The sequence below is a fragment of the Penaeus vannamei genome, chromosome 21 (genome assembly GCF_042767895.1).
Source record: "Penaeus vannamei isolate JL-2024 chromosome 21, ASM4276789v1, whole genome shotgun sequence".
NCBI classification, from domain to species: domain Eukaryota; kingdom Metazoa; phylum Arthropoda; class Malacostraca; order Decapoda; family Penaeidae; genus Penaeus; species Penaeus vannamei.
In genome coordinates, this window is record NC_091569.1 from 1,258,199 (window position 1) to 1,278,198 (window position 20,000).

Consider the following 20,000-nt stretch of genomic DNA (forward strand, 5'->3'; position numbering starts at 1 on the left):
ATATACACACACATTCATATATATACACATACATATACATGCACTTACACATTTTTTCATAAACACATACATACATAAACTGTGATATATATATATATATATATATATATATATATATATATATATATATATATATATATATATGTATATATATGTATATATATATATACATATACATATACATACATATATACATACATACATACATACATACATATATACATACATACACACATACATACATACATACATACATACATACATACATACATACATACATACATACATACATACATACATACATACATACACACACACACACACACATACAAACAAACACATACATATGTACAAACATATATAAATACACATGTATATATATACAAACACATACATACATATATACATACATACATTATATACATATTACATACATACATATATATATAGAAAGATAGATAGATAGGTAGATATAGATATATGTATATGAATATAGATATATAAATATAGATATATAAAAATAGATATATGAATATACACGCACACACACACTTTCACTTCAATTTAATTTATTGATGTGTGCACATCAGCATGCATGTGTGTGTTCAGTGTATCCACATCTACATAAAAATATACATACCAAGCATTCATAAACCCATTACGCATGTGCAAGGTCTTTATTAATTAAAACCCGGGCGATCGTTTGTCCGCAATAAAAGCGCCGCGGAGTGCCAGAGTATGCGTAACATGTGCGGCACAAAGCCTTGGAGAAGCGGCGAAGAGGCGGCAGTGGCCAAGTGTGTGTATTGAGGGGTTGTCAAGGCCGCGGCAGCCACCATATTGGCCCCCTTTGTACTGTCCTCCCCCCCCACCTACCCCTACCCCCTCTGGCCCGCCATTCCGTACCAGCTGCTTGCTCCCGCCAGTACACTTGTACTCTCGGGGGTTCCCGCGCTCCCGCCTTTTGTCTCACGCTTCTTCGTCTCTTTTCCTTCTCCGGAGGTTCTCTCTCTCGGTGCCTCATTCTTACATACAGATATTATGTCATTTGTCACTTCTGGTGTTGAGAAGGCTTCCCCCGTTGCCTGTGAGATTCGTGAACCGCGGAGCTTCATTTCTATTAGTGGAGCCGCATCCGTGATAACGTTAAATGGTCCACTCCGCCATGATGCGCTGAGGCGGACCACTGCCTGGAGAGAGAGTTTTAGGAGGGCTGTGGATTTAGCTCCTTCCTTGTTGATAGCGGACGGCACGACTGCGAAGTAGAAAGCATATTTTACCACGATAAAGGGTTATCATGTGGGTATAAAGTTTCTACTACTCTCTGTAATATACACAAATATCGCGTATATTTTTGCAGAGTTGCCAGCCTTCGAAACAACCATGTCTTGGATTTGCTGGTTCTTATACACGCGGAAAAGACATTTACACTACAGAGCATACCCGTGTCATATGTTTGTGTATATTTTTTGTAATGTCCGTGTTTCGCCAGCCCTTACAACTACGAGTGCTGAAGTTTGCTCACCTTTGTAAAGAGATTTGATACTTTTGTTATGTAATATGCCCAATGGTTTCCAATTTATTCATCAAGATGCCTGTATTGTATTTTTGCAACATGTATTTTGTACTGAAGTGTTCAGTATTCGGTCTGAATATGGCAGCCGCTCGTAATTAGTCACATTGAAAATATGATTTTTTTTTGTGACAGACTACTTTGACAGCCATGTGTTTAAAGACAGTTCCTTAACGTCTGCGTTTGCCTCTTTACAGGATGCTTGCCCTGCAGATCAGAGTCTGGAGGAGAGCCAAGTACCCCCAGTGCCGAAAGGCGGTGAATCTGAGACGTCGGAGCAGGTCTCCTCGCACAAGCCTCAGCCGCCCAAGAGTTCGTCCCCAACCAAGTCGCCGCATCACTCTACGCATAATTCCTCCCCGCAGCCCAACGATGGGATCCCCACAGACATGTCGGATACCACGGAAACGGAGCCGGACAGCAAGGTTACATGTAAGGTTTTCTCCTTTTTCTCTTTTGGACACCAGTTGTATAATTCTTTCAAAGTGTAATCTTCATTTCTGTTGAATTAGAGTTCGATATAATGGTTTCGTAATAATTTGATCAAAGCAAGTAGTGCAGTAGGTTCTCTTTTATATTTTTTAAAAAGTCTTCTTGACAGAAGTCTTAAGGTTTTGAAAGGTTTCAGTAGAATAGTGATGGAGACAATTTTTCAAGAAAGAGGTGAATTTGAGATGACCTGACAGTCTTACCTCGGATTCAGTCCGTGGAATAGAATATATCTTGCAAAACTTGATTTGCAAAGTGAGAGATTAACCGAGCATTTTATTTCTCTGCAGGTTTATCTTCAGAGTGTGTGGTTTGCCCCAACCTGACCACGCACCACCAGGGTCGTGAGATCATCAACACTGTTTTTGCACTGCCTGTGGATACAGTGTTTACATTACTCTTTACCAATTCCAAGTTTATGCTAGATCTTTATACAGCTCGGAAAACCACTGGTAGGTCTGCCTTGCTGTTTCTGACTGTATTGTGTTTTGTGGTTTCTCAAAGAATGTGGGTTTATTATTGTTGGTGTTTCTGCGGTGTGTATTTTTCTGCTTCAGATCTTAAAACTTGATATGGCCTTATACAAGAGTGTGAAACCACTTCATTTTCCATTTCAGATGTTGTTGCCAGTCCATGGCAAAGCAACCATGAAACCAATCAGAAACTCCGGCAGGTGACCTATACCTTAACACTCCCTCCAAACAGCTTTGGCCCAAAAGTTTCACATGTAACAGAAACACAGGTAAGATGAGTTAAATATAGTCTTTCTCTCTCTTTGCCCAGATAATTTGCATTATTGTTGTGCATTTACTACTTGAAGATTTTTAGTAGCTGTGTAATATGTAAAACTGCTGCACATTTATTCATATTGTGGGACATTCTCATAGACAGTTATATTCTCTCATTCACACACTAACATGCATTGCAATACATACATACATACATACATACATAAATAAACAATTTGTAGTGCAAGTTCTCTGAATTTTTAAATTTTTGTTTTCCAGGTTTTGTCACCATTCAGTAAACCAGGAGAAATATATACAGTTGATGCAGAAGCCTGTAATGCAGGAATCCCATATGCTGACTCTTTCTTTGTGTCAAATCACTGGTGTCTAACACGTGAATCTGCCACTGAAACAAGACTAAGTGTTTGGTCTCAAGTTAAATATAAGAAGAATGTTTGGGGTTTCATGAAAGGTAATCACTGATCCGTGTATGTTTTGTTCTTTTTTTCCCCCATCTCTGATAATTATTCTCTCAATCAAATATTATATAGAGAGAACAAGTATGGTAATATGTACTGAAGATTATATGAATTTTCACAAATATTTCTTTATTAACAGGTGTGATTGACAAGAATTCATTTTGTGGTGTGGAATCATTACTAAATGACATAAATGCTGCACTCCTTGCTGAGGTTGACAGTGCCAATCTGAAGAGGACACGGCGAAGAAGACGGCGGGTAGGAAGCAAGGGAGAACCTCCAGATGTCCTCATTCCATCAACAGCTGATAAGGTCAAAGACATTCATAAATCAACACAGATCCCAGCAAGAAAGCTTAGTAAGTTCTTGGGTGGTTTACTTTTTGAGATTTGTATGACTATTATTTTCATTAGGGTACAGTTATGTCTTGGATATATTTTTGACTGTGAGTGTGCTGTTCAGGTCAACAAAATATGCCAAATTGTGTTATTTTTCTCATTTCTTTTTCTCTCCTTCCAGCTTTGCCAACTGTTACAACTGAGAACAATAATTCCTCCAATGAAGGTCCTGTAAGACTTGTTGTGGCAACACTGGTCATTCTCTTAACCCTGAATGCCCTGCTGTACTACAAACTTTGGGCATTGGAGGAAAAGATGTTTGTACATACCACACCATTCCCAGCTCTTGATCCAAGCATGTTCAGGTAGGTTCCTCAGACTAATTTGAATATAGAGATACATAAGGCATTCATTTACAGAGACACATATGCATAGAAAAGTACATTTATTGATTTCTTTATGTAAAAGTCCTTTTTTTATTGTATACATAGTTAAAGATACGTTTTTACAGTTGTTTCTTTCATATTTCAAGATCTCTCTCCTTCAAATTATATGTAAAAGATTAAACAGTTAATATGTCTATTGACTTGAGAAGAGGGCTTAAGTAAAAGGTGTTTTTAGGAAGCATTTTGACTTAATTTATTTTATAAATATAGATATTTTTATTGCCAAAACAGACCTGGGACAGGAAGTGGAGCCCTGGAAGAATGGGTACGAATATTGCAACAACAAGAAGCTCTGCATGCGGCAGAAGTAGAACGATGGAGGAAATCTATAGAGGAAGCAGCAGGATTCCTCAGAAAAGTGAGATTACTATTTTGATTGTTACTTATATATATATATTTTGTGTGTGTGTGTGTATCATTATTCTCAGCCACTTTCTTCTTACTCCAATAAGTGCTGCTGTATTCCAATCTATTCCAGTTGTAACAATCTCAAGAATGAATTAGTTATCAGTAAGAATACATTATCTTTTATCATATTGATGAAGATAAAATTTGAACAAATTTGTAATGAATAGAAGCTCCAGAGGTAGAGCTTGACATACCATGGTATCCAATAACTTTATCATGTCCATTCATCCCAACTCCAGGCAGAGGAGTCTCTCCGCACGCTCCACACCTCCATCCCTCCGCACCACGCCAGCAAAATCCAGCTCCTCCTGAGACAGCTACAAAACCTTCATAACTCTGAGAGCCAGCGGAGATCATCCGCAGAGTCTGTTCAGTGGGGCCAAGAGGGAAGCCCAGGAGACCCATCCAAGGGACCAGACGTTGGGGACCAGGCGAACAGTGGGGAAGAGAGAACTGTGCATGTGAGTGAGAATCATCAGGATCTGTGAAGGTGCAGTGGGGTGACCAACCAATTCCCTATCAAGAGAAAGATCTCTGAGGACCTGAAAAAGCACTAGGAAAGGAAAAATAAAGGATAGAAAAGAAAAAAATGAACAACTTTGTGGGTGGAGCTCATTGCCTGTTAGGGAAAAGTAATTCCTGAAGCAAATGTTGCAATGAGGTTGCTATCACTGTCATATAAATATACCAAAGGTCATGATTAACCTCTGTAGGAGGTCAATTCATGAAAGGATTGCAAAGATGTCTCTTTAGTATGAGAAATACATTTTTTTCTTTCCATTTATCCTAATTTTCCTGGTTATTATTATTTTGACGAAAGTAGCAATGAGCATGGAATGGGTGTCAGAAGTTAGTTATATTTTTGATATATATTTGGAATTCATTCACATGCTTCAGGTTTCAGTATTTCCTTCATATATTTTAATGAATGCATCAGTTTTATTTTTTGAAATGTGAATGTGGACCAAATGTGTATGCACTTGTGGTTGTGGAGAGTTTATTTTTTTCATTCCAACAAATAATAAAAGAACAAGACGTGCTGCACAATTACGCAAGTTTAGTGAACATTTGTCGAGTCCAATGTGTGTGCATTATTAAGTGAAAGAGGGGAGGAAAAAGGGTATATGTATGATGTTGCTGAAACGAGGAGATGTGATTATCCTAGATGATTTTGATGTAGCACAGAGATCCATGTGATTTAAGGAAATAAGGCTTTATCAAAGTTACTACTTTTATTTTGTTTCACGTTCATTTTCACTCATGTTAAACTACTGCATATTCATATTGCTTGATACATACATATATACACATGTATTATATATAATATACAGAAGTGTGTACTGTACATATATATGTATATATACATGTGTGTGTATTTATCACATCAGGATCCTAACGTGTATGTGTGTAAAGGTGTAAGTGAAATTCAGTGTGTGTGCGTTAGTTTGTATGAATGTTCATGCATGTGTTTGCATGTTCATATGTGATCCTTCTTTTACTATTAGTATTTTCATAATTCTGATGTGATTTTCCCCTTTATTTTTTCTAAAGCAGTTATATTGTATACAGATACTACAAATAGTTGTTTTAAAGTATATCATGTAAGTTTGAGATGAATAATGCATAAAGGCTAGTCTACAGTTATATTCTATATGTTCTAGATCTGATGGCATAGTCAAGTGTAACAGTGGAACAATGATTGTATCTATTTGTGTGTAACTTGTCTATCATTTCTAGTTGTAATGGTATGCTTCATTCTTGAGTTTGTGAATAGCAAGTTAAACACATGAAGGACCATATTTGGAAGGTAGATTTCCAAATAATTTTATTTCCTATTTATTTTTGAATTTTAAATGGGAATTTGAAATAAAGAGAAAGTTGTCTAAAAGTATGTTGCTAAGGGTTTCTCTCAGTGATACATAACATGTGTCCCTTTAAGTCTTGCTAGAATTGTATTTAGTACAGGATGTGACTGATTTAATTTTTTTAAAGACTTCTACCTTTTTCTGCATTTTATTCACTCTATTTTTCATGTGCTCCTAGTGAGTACTAACAAACTTTAATTTGTAAAATGAAAATTATTCACCCTAGCATAATTGCACCATTCTATACTTGAAATGAAGGTTCAGTAGCACTTGTTGGCTACACAAAATGGCAATAAAATCTGTAAAACTGCATTAAGATGGGTATGAAAGTGTCATGCAGTGTCTGTGATACTTCTAGGAAATAGGTTATGACCTTTTTATCCATACTTTTTTTTATTTTTTTTTTTAGATTTAGTTCCAATTGAAGCCTTATATTTATTAAAGAAATTAACGATGATCAGTTGGTGTCGATAATTTTTTTTTTTCTCTCATGAGAAAAATTGGATGTAATAATATCTTTTGTAGAATGTGTGTATCCTGCATAAGTGTGTTACCTGTATGTGCAGCCAATAATGCAAAATGAGATTTTTAGTTAAGGAGTGATAGGATGTAACCAGGTGACACACAGTGTCACAGTTGCTCACACTCCTTAAAACAACAGTCAGAATACTGTGGATGCAGTGGAGTTAAAAGAAGTCTGCTGGGGCAGAGACTGTAATTTGACAATATTTAATGAAATGCCAGTTGTAGATTTGATTCAGCCTTCTGTGCCCTGTTTTATTGCACCTCAGGTATTTTTTTCATATTGGTATGCCCTGGACATTATGTATTACTATTTTGAATATCAAGAACATAGTAGCATGTGCTTACAGAATTATTGGCTTGTAATTAATTTAAACTATTCTAGATCTTGGATATACTTTATTTGTTGTTGAAACAGTTGTGTTTTTAATTATAAAAGATAAAGTCAGCACCTTATTTTGTAACCGTTTAATACTTTGAATGTATGTGGTTCTAGTACATGTATGTTTGTGTGTGTGTGTGCGCCACTTTTATGTTGGAATTAGTAAAGCCAGTGTTTCTTGGGAACATAATTATTTTTTCAGCGTTATATAAAGTATTGACATTTCCAAGATTTTAGGCAAAGATGTATCAGTGGAAGAAATTGGTCTATGACAAGAAAAACTGATCTTGGCTTTGAAATTTATGTGATTTCACTTTCGTAAAGCAGTAGAGCACTAGCCACTTGTTACTGTATATTGGAAAACACAGGTATATGTTAGTCTTTCATTTTAATGGTTATATGTTCTGTTCCTTGGTTAGATGATGATAGCATGGAGAAGGATATCATATAGAGAGCTTACATAACTGTATACTATTCAGTGAGGTAAACGATAGCTGTGGTTAGCACTTCATTCTGAATGGTATCCTAGAGGTGTTAGAAATTTGAGCAAACCTGTTGTCATCTCGTTATTCAGTGTTTTGGGGACTATTATCCATTTTCTTAAGAACAGAATTTGCGTAGGAGATGTTAACCAGAGGAAGAAATACATGTTAGCGTTTTGTCATTCTTTCATATAGTGCAGGAGAGCTCCAACGGTCTTAAAATTTGAGTTAATGTGTACAGTACAGTGGAAATGACTTCGAGTATCTTTAACCTTGATTTAAAAATATATGATTTTATTCATACTGTGTATGAAAATTGTGTTGAATTGTTGAAATCTATATCTAAAGTGTAAGTGTAGAAACTGTTGTTATGTGGTTTTAAAGGACATCTTACCGGCCAAAATAAGTAAGTTGTAAATGGAGCGACTCTGTACTTGTATTTAAATATATTATCTTGTTTGCATTTAGAGATACATTCAGTTTTGGCATATAAGTTTCCAGAGCATGCTCAAAGCTACACAATTATATATGTAAATAATGCTGGATTCCACCAGAAAATTGGGTGGACAACCAAAATAAACATTCTATATATGATCATGACTTTTTATCAAGAACCTACGCGGAAAATGTACCTAAGGGGTCTGTTGAAAATGTTTCAGATATTGTCTGTATGTTTTGGGGTATACAACAAGATTTTTTCAGTACGTTCAGCTCCAATGTGTTGCTTTAATCGATACCCAAAGATCAAAGTTTTACATATATCTAACTCATCCAAAAATCATAATGTAAAAAAAAGAAAGAAAGAAGAAGAAAAAAAAAATGAAAATGGAGAAGTATACGGTCTCCACAGGTGGGTACACGGTCGGGCACGGGTAGGATGACGTCACGGGCGGACAATATTGAACAAGAAGTTAACTTGTTTTCTCGCATATGACGTCATCTGTAAAATTGCCTGCCGATCATGCCCGCCTGATTAAACAGTTTTTAAGAAGAGAGAGAAAAAAACATTGCTTATGGATTAGGTTGATAGGAAGAAAGCGTCAGGATTTACTTTTAGAAGGAAAAATAAAATATATTAAAGGAAGTTAGATAAGCTTTCAGTTGTGCTTCAAATGTTGGATATGTGGCTTTTACTGCAACTTCGCACAAGATCTGATGGTCGGGTAAGTCTAAGCCATGAAGTTCATTTGATTCAGATATATTTCTTGCCGAGGCTTATAGAAGTACAGACCTAGGTTCTAACTTTGCTATTTGTGAACATGGGTCTGGAAACCCTTGCTTAATCATTATAAATCGTCATACTAGATAATAATTTCCATTCCAAATGAGACCGTTTAAGCAGCAAGTTTGCTGCAAACGTATTAATGCATACATACATTATGCTTGACGCGCTGAAACACAGGTTATAATCATAATGATCATCATCATAATGATCATCATAATGATGATGATCATCATCATAATGATGATGATCATCATCGGTGTGGAGGTGTGCTCGAAGACCCTCAGTACAGTTGCCCTCAAAATATTCTTGACGCTGTGTCCTGGTGATATCTAAATCTCTCTTCTGTTTACACAATAATAAGAGTCCCCATATGTAATGTGTCTATAAGTTCCTGAAGCAGCGAAGGGCGTGCGGGGGGGTGGGGGGGCGTGCGTGCGGGTAAGATCTGTTTTATCAGGCTTTCGCGGGGGTTCAAAGCGGAAGGCTGTCGGCGAACACGCAGCTCGAATGGGTAGTCTTATCTCCTTATCTCTGTCGTGCCCTGCAGATTGTATGATAACGGCCTTGCACAACATGTTAAAATGTCATTATATGTATTATTACAATTAAAGAAAGAATATATATGAATAACCTGTGATATGGAAGGAAAATTATGAATCGACTATAAGATATTAAAGCCTAGTTAAAATCAAGCAGTCCAGCTGTGTGGCTCCATATCAAAGAAACCAAAACCTCGCTCCTCTGTGTCTCTTCCCTCGGAACAGAAGCTCAGTGTACTTTCTCTACCTGGTGGAACCCGCACTGCCGCCGTCGTGCTGTGTGGCGACGAAAGAGGACATTCAGAAATTTTGTTTTTCTCTTTCGAGTAATCTGTTGCATTAATTTAGCTATTGTATCTTCGTGAAGCTGACTTTATTTGGACTATATTCAGTGATTAGACTGTTTGATAATTTCCTGTTGTTCTCATCTATATAAGGTATGTATTTCATATCATACTTATCTAATTTCATTGTTTAGGTAAATATATATAGGAGTTTTCAGTGTTTTTACAGCAGCCATTGATCATTTTCTGAAATATATTAACTTCGGTTCGCATGTGTAGTTCAGTCTTCAGCTTTCAGTATTGCGTCAGCGGTCGGTACATTCTCACTTTACATAACATAACCTGTCATACATGTCACCCACTCAGGCCCGTTGTCACATACCAGTGTCCGTTTATTCATAATCAGCCAGGTTACGAAGGTGTTACAACTTGATAGGAATTAACATTGGAGGTAGAGGAAGTTCCCGAAAAAAAGTGTACAAGTGATGTTACTCTGGCATCTATACTGTCTTCTATCTTTTAAATCCTTCTTTTTTTAGATGATTTACTGTGTGTATTGCAGAGAAATTTCAGATGATGCATTGTCAATAACCTCGCTTTCACGACAATAGCTCCCGTGGCCAGTCGGCTCACACACGTGAACTCAAGGTACCTAAAGGCGAAGCTCTTTATAGTAGCCACTAATTACTGAAGCAAAGGGAAATAATCAAGGAGTAGAATCACCCAAAGATACAGTAATTAGTGAGGGTGTTTAAGGCAGGATCTATACCACCCATAACTACCTAAACAAGATACGAATTAAGATACAATCACGACATGATGAGACGAGATAAACGACCCGGCGAGAGATAAAAATGTCATCCAACTGATGAGGCGAGAATGACCCTTGGAGGATAAAAACTCTTCGTACAGTTGCAGAATTGAGATGCCGCAATAGAGTCACGCAGTAGTCTATCTATCTATAGTTATTCTTACTCACAAACACGTAAGTAGGTAAATAAGCACACCAACACACATATTAAAGCACATATTCACACATATACATACAGACAAAAATAGATCATACCAAACACACACACAACATACTCAAAGGCACACAGAACACACACACACACACACACACACACACACACACACACACATACACACACACACACGCACACACACACACACACACGCACACACACACACACACACACACACACACTAAAACAACATATAAACCCACGCAACGACACACAATACACACAGACTGAACGAATGGAACAACCTTCCAGAAAACATTGCATGTGTCAGAAAAGTACAACACAAAGTCAGTTCCGAATGTTATACGATGAACAGAACAGAAAACGGGGCGCCGCAAGTTCACAACAGCTTTCCCTCTTTTATTTAAACAAACTTTGTAAGAGGAAGAGGAAATACCCCCTTGTTTGCACAGATGGCCGCCATCTTGCAAAATTGGCCGGTTCGGTACGTGTGGTTCACGTGTTTATGTTTTTATCTATATCCCGTTTTCTATAAAATATGCACTTGTGTATGATGGGAGTGTAGCGTCGACAGCCGACTGAAACGATAAAAGATAAGGACATAAAGATACAAAGACTTTAATGCAGTTCCACGATTCCGAGAAAGTGCACGTTTCTCTAACCGATCAACAGATACTAAAAGCGTTTTAAGCAGGGGAGCGCTTGGCAAGAATTCTTGCCAAGCGCTGTACCGTTCCCTGCTTAAAACGCTTTCCAAGGCAGGCAGGCCCTCTTCAGTGATGCCAGACATGTGGAAATGTCTTTTCATAAAGTACAAATCATAACAGTCCTTGATGAGCATAGAAATATCAAAATAACACACAAAATATACATAGTTGTGTTTTAAAAGCAATATTCCCACCAACAATCTCGGAAAGAGATAACTTATGCACAAGTCGAGGGTGGAGTTTATTTCACCTGCGGTTGGTAACAGTTTGAGCGCGCAATTCAAAACAACTGACAAGCTAGCGCCGCATCAAGATGACAGAGAAGTAAATAGATTTACCCAAACATCTTAACAAAGCGCTATATTATCTCCTATATTCATATAAAGTGCCTCTAAAACAATGACACACACTTCCGATTGACAGCCCTTTCATTCTGACGCGTTATCAAAAAAAATTAATATCCCTGAATCAAAATATAGGCCTACCCATTCCCATATATCCGATTTTATGAGGTTAAATATAATAAATCATCGAATATGATATCAACAGAAGAATGTTACTAGAATTTCTCAGACTTTTTCACTTGAAATATTCTTTATTTCATAAAATAGCAGATATATTCTCGATTTAGAAAGACGAGAAGTTTAACAATAAGAGGAAAATTATTCGTTTTATAATCATTTATTATTCATAAGTAAAACTTTTTATTCCCATAATCTCCATTATCTCCGTTCGTTTTCAGTTATTTTCAATTTATTTGAATATGATTTTAAGAAAATTACAGGATCAGATACCGTGAAAAAATTATTTATCTGAAAAGATATTAAGCGGAGTTCCTGGCCAACGCCCGCATTCGAAGGATCGTGACCAGTACGGTACGCGACCGACGCCGTTGCCATGGTGACGGTACACCGCTTGACTTAGCAAGCGCAAGTTAAGCCATCTCCGGAGGTCGCTTGAGAAAGCAAGCGAAAGGCTTGAGTTAGCAAGAAAAACGCTTGAGATTTCAGGCAAGAACTTTCCCTGCTTAAAACGCTTTAAGAAAAACGAACAAGTAATAACTGTACCAACAATAAAGATGGTAATCAAGATTGTAAAACCAAAGTAATGATATGTATAGCAATAATAATGGTAATGATTATGATAGAGATAATATTAATCATAATGGGAAGGCTTAATTGTGAATGACAACTGCAATAACGATAGTGATTTAAACAATGATAATGATTGCAATAACGATGATAATAATATTAATATTCGTTACGATAATTATTATGTTATTGATGAGAGTGGTTATAATGATGAAAATAAAGATGAAGACATTCATGAGGAAGATGCGAATAATACATAATAACGATACTAAATAATGTCAATAATTGTAACTGTTATTGTTAGATGATAATGATAATTACCACAATGATACTACTACTAATAAATCTACAATAATGATGACAAAGAGATGTGATAATGATAATAACAATTATATCAATAACAATAATAACACCAATAATTATGTCTGAACATAACAAGATATATATAATAACTATTCTTTTTGATGTCGCTATGTTATCCCCTGGGCAGTACTATCCCATTCGAAAGAGAACGAAAAAAATATTTGAACAGATTGGAAAAAAGAGGCATATAACTTTTCAAAAAGTAACGTACTGGTAATTGAAAAGTAACTTTCATAATTGAGAAACTTTTGAATTTGGAAATGGATTTAACCTAATTGAGAGTGTGTCTGCTACTCAAAACAGCCAAAATATTCAAAAGAACCCAAAACACATACACATATACACAAACACGAACGCAAAACAAACTCACATACACAAAGACAAACGAACACACGCATACGAACACATAAACACACATACACAGACCCAAGACAAACGAACACACGCATACGAACACAAAAACACACATACACAGACCCTTGAATCATTCTTTATTCTGACTATGATACCGACGGGAGGGGAAAGTCACTCGTAATCTGACAATTTATAAATGAAGAAATATGTCGTAGAGACTAGCGGTAACTTCACTGTCTGAGTATGTCAGCAAGGTCTATATAAGTACTTATATAGATAGACCTTGTGTGTGAGAGCCTCTTTCTACTTCTACGAGGCTGTGTAGCGTGAATAAACCGACTTTGGGTGTGAAAACGGGGACTTAACGTTATGTTCATAATATCTGAAAAAAAAAATTAAGAGTTTAAATGCGAAGATAAGAACAAGATAAAGACGGAAAAAGCAAATATTCTCTCTGAACTTTTGGGACTAGTGATGTTAAGGCACTGGTTGTAATTATGTATCGTTGCATAATCATAATCATAAGAATAACAATAAAAGGAAGAATCACATTTATGATGGTAGGAATTGTCATTGTAGTTACGATGATACTTATGACGATAATAACAATTCTAAGAAATAACAGTATGCAGAATGATAATAGTTTTAGAGGTGATCGTAACAAAAGAACGTTGGAACAACAATACTGTTAACAATGGTAATAGCAATATCGTGTAATAATGACGGTAGTACTTTAACAAAATCCTTACTGCATGATACGCCATTAAGATTTACCCTAATTTTACAGTCATTGTAGAACTCGTAGACTACAATGCCAAGAACGTTCGATCACCGTGTAATAGTAATGATTAATTTAATGATTATCATTATTTTTCCCCCCGAGAGAGTGTATGATCACCGTATAATAATAATGATTGTTTGAACGATATCAATAATATCCCCCCAAGAAAATGTATGATCATCGTATAATAATAAATGATTGTTTGAACGATATCAATAATAAACCCCCCAAGAAAGTGTATGATCACCGCATAATACTAATGATTAATCTAACGATATCAATATATTTTTTTCCCCCAAGAGAGCGTCTGATCAACGGTTTCAGAGGCGGAGCAGAACAACACATGAAGCTTGAGGAAGTAAGTAAAATCTTTCCTAGTGTATTTTCCTAAAACGGCTTTCGTCGAGTCGGTTTTATTTCATGTTGTAATGTCAAGGGAATGTTTCTATTGCTATAAGTTTAATTGTGTTCCTATAAGTTATGTTGTGTAGTAGACACATTAGGATTAAAAAACACAAAAACAAAAAAACGGTATTTTCGCTGAATACGTGCCTAAAAAATATTCAACTTGCGGTATTAAGAGGATTCATATTTAATTGTTCGTTAAGAAAGATCTAACATTTCTTTTACTGGATTATGAAATACCAAGAGTATAAAGGATGACAACAGCTTTGAATGATAATGTCCTGTAATCTTCTTTTATAAACACACACAGACACACACGCATTTATACGTGTGTTTGTGTGTGTGTGTGTGTGTGTGTGTGTGTGTGTGTGTGTGTGTGTGTGTGTGTGTGTGTGTGTGTGTGTGTGTGTGTGTGTGTGTGTGTGTGTGTGTGTGTGTGTGTGTGTGTGTGTGCGTGTGTGTAATCTTAAAATTATACATGATCCACTCAAATCAATCTTAATCAAATGGTAATAACAATAATAATAACACTGATAATAATAATGATAATAGTATTACCAATAATGCTAATAATAATGATGATAGAGATAATAATAATGATTAATAATAATGATGATGATGATGATATAAATAATAATGATAATAATAATAACAACAATAATAATAATAACAATAATAATAACGACAGTGATAACCATAATAACAGTGATAATGAAAATAATGATAAAAATGATAATGATAAGAGCAATGACAATGATAATGATTATATTACTCATAATGATAATGATAATGATTATATTACTCATAATGATAATGATAATAATAACAATAATATTGATAATGATAATAATAACAATAATATTGATAATGATAATAATAAAGATAATAGAAATAATAATAATAATAATAGCGATAATGATAATAATAACAACAACAACAACAACTAGAAGCACTCAGAGAGAGCATACCTCCGCCAAGGCAACAGGGTCACTGATGCAAGAAAGATATTTACACTTTAAAAATTACATCAAAATCACTTTTCTCAAGGACACTGGTGACGGCCCTTATTACCTCCTTGGCTGAGGTAATTAAGCTAATTATGATAATATTTACCACTGTATATAAGGTTAATTGATGTAAGCATTTCAAAAATTCCTGGATCCTGATCAATACTAACCGACGCTGCTAAAATATAATCTCTGGCAGAGATGAAAATAATATTAACTATAATAATAGTAATAATGATAACAAAAAAAAATAACAATGATAATTATAATGTTGATAATAGTAATAATAAGGATAATGATAAGTATAATAATAAATAATAAAGAAAGTATAATAATAAATAAAGATGGATAATGATATGATAATAATGATGATGATGATGATAATGATAGTAATAGTAATAATAATAATAGTTATAGAAATAATGATAATGATAGCAATAACAACAATAATAACGATTCATACTGAAGCACTTGCCGTCGTGGGGGCGGGATCGAATCCTCCTGACGAAGAATTATGATTATTATCATTATTACCATTGTTATTGTTATTATTGCTATTATTATTATTGTTATTATTATTATTATTATTATTATTATTATTATCATCATCATCATCATCATCATCATCATCATCATCATCATCATCATCATCATCATCATCATCATCATCATCATCATCATCATCATCATCATCTTATTATCATTATTATTATTATCCTTATTATTATTGTTGTTGCTGTTTTGTTGTTGCTTTATTCATATCTATTATTAATATTTCATATCCTGCATTGCATAGCCGTGATAAGAAATAGATATTTTTTATTTTCCTTTTTGAGTTATTGGAAAATATATTGAATCGCGTAAAAATGAAATCGACGATGTTTTATCAGAATAAAAAGATATGAAAGTATACATATTTAAGTATAAATGTAAATGGATGTGTGTGAGTGTATGATAGTGTTCCTGTATGTGCATATATGAGTGTTTCTGTGTGAGTGTATATATGAGTGTTTCTGTGTGTGCATATATGAGTGTTTCAGTGTGTGTATATGTGAGTGCATATATGAGTGTTTCTGTGTGAGTATATGTGTGTTCCTGTGTGTGCATACATGAGTGTTTCTGTGTGTGTATATGTGAGTGCATATATGAGTGTTTCTGTGTGAGTGTATATGTGAGTGCATATATGAGTGTTTCTGTGCGAGTGTATATGAGTGTATATATGAGTGTTTCTGTGTGCGTATGTGAGTGCATATATGAGTGTTTCTGTGCGAGTACTTAGAGATGTGTAACCTCGCGGTTTCCGAACCCAGTGTCCGGCAAGGGGTATCTGCAGGAATCCCTTGGGCCGCCATCCGTCTCCGAGACGCGGAGGTGAATCGCGGATCGAACGCCCATCCCTTAATAATTATGATAATGATAGTAATAATAATAATGATAAGGTTGAAGGAGAAGGTAAGGATAACTAATAATAATAATAATAATAATAATAATAATAATAATGATAAATAATAATAAGGATAAGGTTGAAGAAGAAAAGATAAAGATAACTGCAATAACCAAAGAAAAAAAGCTAATGACCCGATGACACGACCGCCCCCCCCCCTCCAGAATGGCGTCCAGGGCAGCGACGGGGACGAGCGCTCGGCCTCCTTCGTCCCCGCAGGCGACGACCGGGGCGCCAGGAGGGTCTCGGAGCTGCCGCCGACGGCCATGTTCCCTCTCAGTGTGTCCAGGACGCGGCTCGACAAGGAGGATTCCACGGAGAGCGACGAGATGGCGGGTAGGATGGGATAAACCTTTTTTTTTTTTCTTTTCTTTTCTCTTTTTAGAACGCCATTTTTGTTAGAACGTTATCTTCTCTTTCTTCTCTCACTCTTCTTCTTCTTTTTTAATTTTCATTTATTTTTTTTTAACGTAATCTTTTTCTTCTCTTGTGTTTTTATGTATGGAGGCGATTTTGTTTTATTTTAACGATCGTTTTTTCGTGTCTTATGGAGGCGGTTATGATTTTTTTTAATGTATATTCTTGAACATACGTTTTCGTTTCGTGTGTTGTGATCCGTATGTAAATTCTGTTTGTGCTGTGAGTTCTCTTTTCTATCCCTTTATATACTCATTTATTCATATATCTATTCATATATCTATTATTATTATTATTATTATTATTAGTTTCAACGCTTCATTTCTCGCTAGTTTTCTTTTCTATCCATTTATCTCTACAAGTATTCAGATATCTATCCATATAGTCTTTATTTCTATTGTTATTGTATTTCTCATTTACTTTTTACCTTTTAATTTTTATTTTTTATTTTTTTTATTTACTTTTTTTTTTTTTATATTTTTTTTTTTTTTTTTTTTTTTTTTTTAGTTTTTAGTTTTTAGTTTTTTAGTTTTAGTTTTAGTTTTAACGCTGCATTCCCTCTGTCACAGGGGAGCCGTCGCTGGCGTGTCCCCTGGAGCCGCAGCATCAGGGGAAAGTCTTACTGAACGCCGAGGTGTCGCTTCCGGTCGACACGGTGTTCGCCCTTCTCTTCCGCCAAGAACAGCTCATGATTGACGTCTACGCTGCCAGGAAGACCACAGGTGAGGCGGCAAGGGGGGGGGGGCGAGGATGTGGGGTGGTTAAGTGGCGGGTGGGTTGTTATGTTTCATGGCTAAGTGGCAGATGGGTTGTTATGTTTAATTACTAAGTGGCGGATGGGTTGTTATATCCATTCTCTTCGGGTGGGATGGTGCACGTGTGGGTGGTGGTGATGTCCCAAAGGCATTGTATTTCTGATAAGTATCCTTAACAACCTGTTAGTTTTCCAATGTATATCTTCATTAAGAGTAAGTGTCATGACCAACTTATTAAATGTCCAGTGACTATCATTATCACCCTTTCAGTCATTCAGTAATTACCATTACCAACCAACTAATTACCCAATAATCATAATCTCTACCCAGTCAGTGATCCAAAAATGATCATCATCAACCTCGTTTTGATCTTGAAAAAAAAACTCGAAAAGTGATTAGAAGCCATATCATATTGCCATTATTATTATTATCACTGTTGTTGTTCTGATTATCATTGATTTTGACATTAATGAGATCCTAGTACTTTCCCCTCTACAGACGTAACGTGTAGCACGTGGCAAGACCAGGAGGGGGAACCCAGCACCCGCACAGTTACCTACAATATGGCGCTTTCCCTCTCGACTATTGGAGCAAAAGCATCTTTCGTCACGGAAACGCAGGTTAAATCAGTTTCGCATGATTTATTTAATTGATTGGACTTTATTTACTGCCAGTTCAACCCTTTTAGTGTAATTCCATAATAGTAAAAATATAACGAGAACTTTCGTCTCTGTTTTCAGGCTAAACAGGTCTATTTCTTGTCCGTTTCTTTCATACCTACTTGCTGACACAGACTCTGCAGTCAAGTCAGCCAGGACAAGTGTTCGTGGTGGAGACAGATTCCGTGAACTCCGGGATCCCCTACGCCGATGCCTTCTCCGTCTTCAACCACTACTGCCTCACCAGGAAGTCGAATGACAGAACGCACATTCGCGTCTGGTCGTCTATCAAATACAAAAAACAAGTGTGGGGATTCGTGAGAGGTCAGTGGCAACGCCTACCCCGGGATTAAGTATTATTTCCACTGTTTATTACAGCTGAATTCCTGCAGAGAGAGGTCAAGTCCAGTGAATTGACCAGAGCTAGTTCAGATGTAATTTTTGATAAATGCATTGAACCATAGAAACAACTAATTAAACCAGATAACCCCCCCCCTTTTTTTTTCTTCTAACTTCAATTTTGAAGAAATGGAGAACTGTGGATGGCAATATTGATGCAAAATCATCCTAGTTATAATATCCTAGCATGAATATAACATGGCGGTTCAGTTTTGAGAATTTTAAAAGCATATGAAATTTAATACATGGAATTCGAGAACTTACTGTAATTGAATTATTCCCATGCCCCACACATGGGGGGGGGGGGGGAGATGGTCACTGGATGTTTATAATTTTCATGGAGGATCATCTGTACGTAAACATACGCACATAAAGTTTTAAAAATTAATCATCCTCATTTAGTAGGCCTACATCGACTTTCATATATAAAGCAATAAAATATATTAGTTATCCCTTTCAAACCGTTTTCTTCGATAATTGTCAATAGCAACAGATTGCAATGAGAAACGAATGTAGAGTTGTTGATTGGCTATTTGCACTCATTATCTTTACTAAGAAGTGCATAAAATCATGCATACGCCTAGATGTAGTTGGATATTTGCGAAGTTATGGTACTTAAGACCTACGGTAACGTCTAAATGTAATATTTTTTTTTTATTGGAAACGTACGAAACGGATGCCATAGCTTTTTCAACTCAAGAGTTCAAAATTCCTTATAGTTTTTACTTTAGAATGGGTATTACTGTGTACTATCATCTTCAATATGAAATCATTTGTATCTCGCTTATGTAAGTTCAAAAATCCGACTTTTAGGTACCCTTCGTATTGAATTGCCCTATACAGCGGTAACGACCAATTTCAAATCAAATCAG

The 20,000-nt window shown here is 35.8% G+C and overlaps 2 protein-coding genes across 2 annotated transcripts in view; both read left to right on the forward strand.

The window, feature by feature from the left end:
- LOC113815494 (protein Aster-B) overlaps positions 1 to 8,306 on the forward strand; it is a 50,550-nt gene extending 42,244 nt beyond the window's left edge. Inside the window, exons 8-15 of the mRNA XM_027367558.2 lie at positions 1,771 to 2,005; positions 2,353 to 2,514; positions 2,680 to 2,804; positions 3,070 to 3,262; positions 3,409 to 3,627; positions 3,789 to 3,972; positions 4,285 to 4,411; positions 4,701 to 8,306. Of these exons, the coding sequence (XP_027223359.1) occupies positions 1,771 to 2,005; positions 2,353 to 2,514; positions 2,680 to 2,804; positions 3,070 to 3,262; positions 3,409 to 3,627; positions 3,789 to 3,972; positions 4,285 to 4,411; positions 4,701 to 4,949 (1,494 nt within the window). The 3' untranslated portion in view covers positions 4,950 to 8,306. The remainder of the gene's footprint in view (positions 1 to 1,770; positions 2,006 to 2,352; positions 2,515 to 2,679; positions 2,805 to 3,069; positions 3,263 to 3,408; positions 3,628 to 3,788; positions 3,973 to 4,284; positions 4,412 to 4,700) is intronic.
- A 1,401-nt stretch (positions 8,307 to 9,707) lies between these two features.
- LOC113815492 (protein Aster-A) overlaps positions 9,708 to 20,000 on the forward strand; it is a 12,397-nt gene continuing 2,104 nt past the window's right edge. The window contains exons 1-6 of the mRNA XM_027367556.2: positions 9,708 to 9,913; positions 14,343 to 14,400; positions 17,063 to 17,234; positions 17,885 to 18,037; positions 18,569 to 18,690; positions 18,864 to 19,053. Coding sequence (XP_027223357.2) covers positions 14,386 to 14,400; positions 17,063 to 17,234; positions 17,885 to 18,037; positions 18,569 to 18,690; positions 18,864 to 19,053 — 652 coding nt within the window. The 5' untranslated portion in view covers positions 9,708 to 9,913; positions 14,343 to 14,385. The remainder of the gene's footprint in view (positions 9,914 to 14,342; positions 14,401 to 17,062; positions 17,235 to 17,884; positions 18,038 to 18,568; positions 18,691 to 18,863; positions 19,054 to 20,000) is intronic.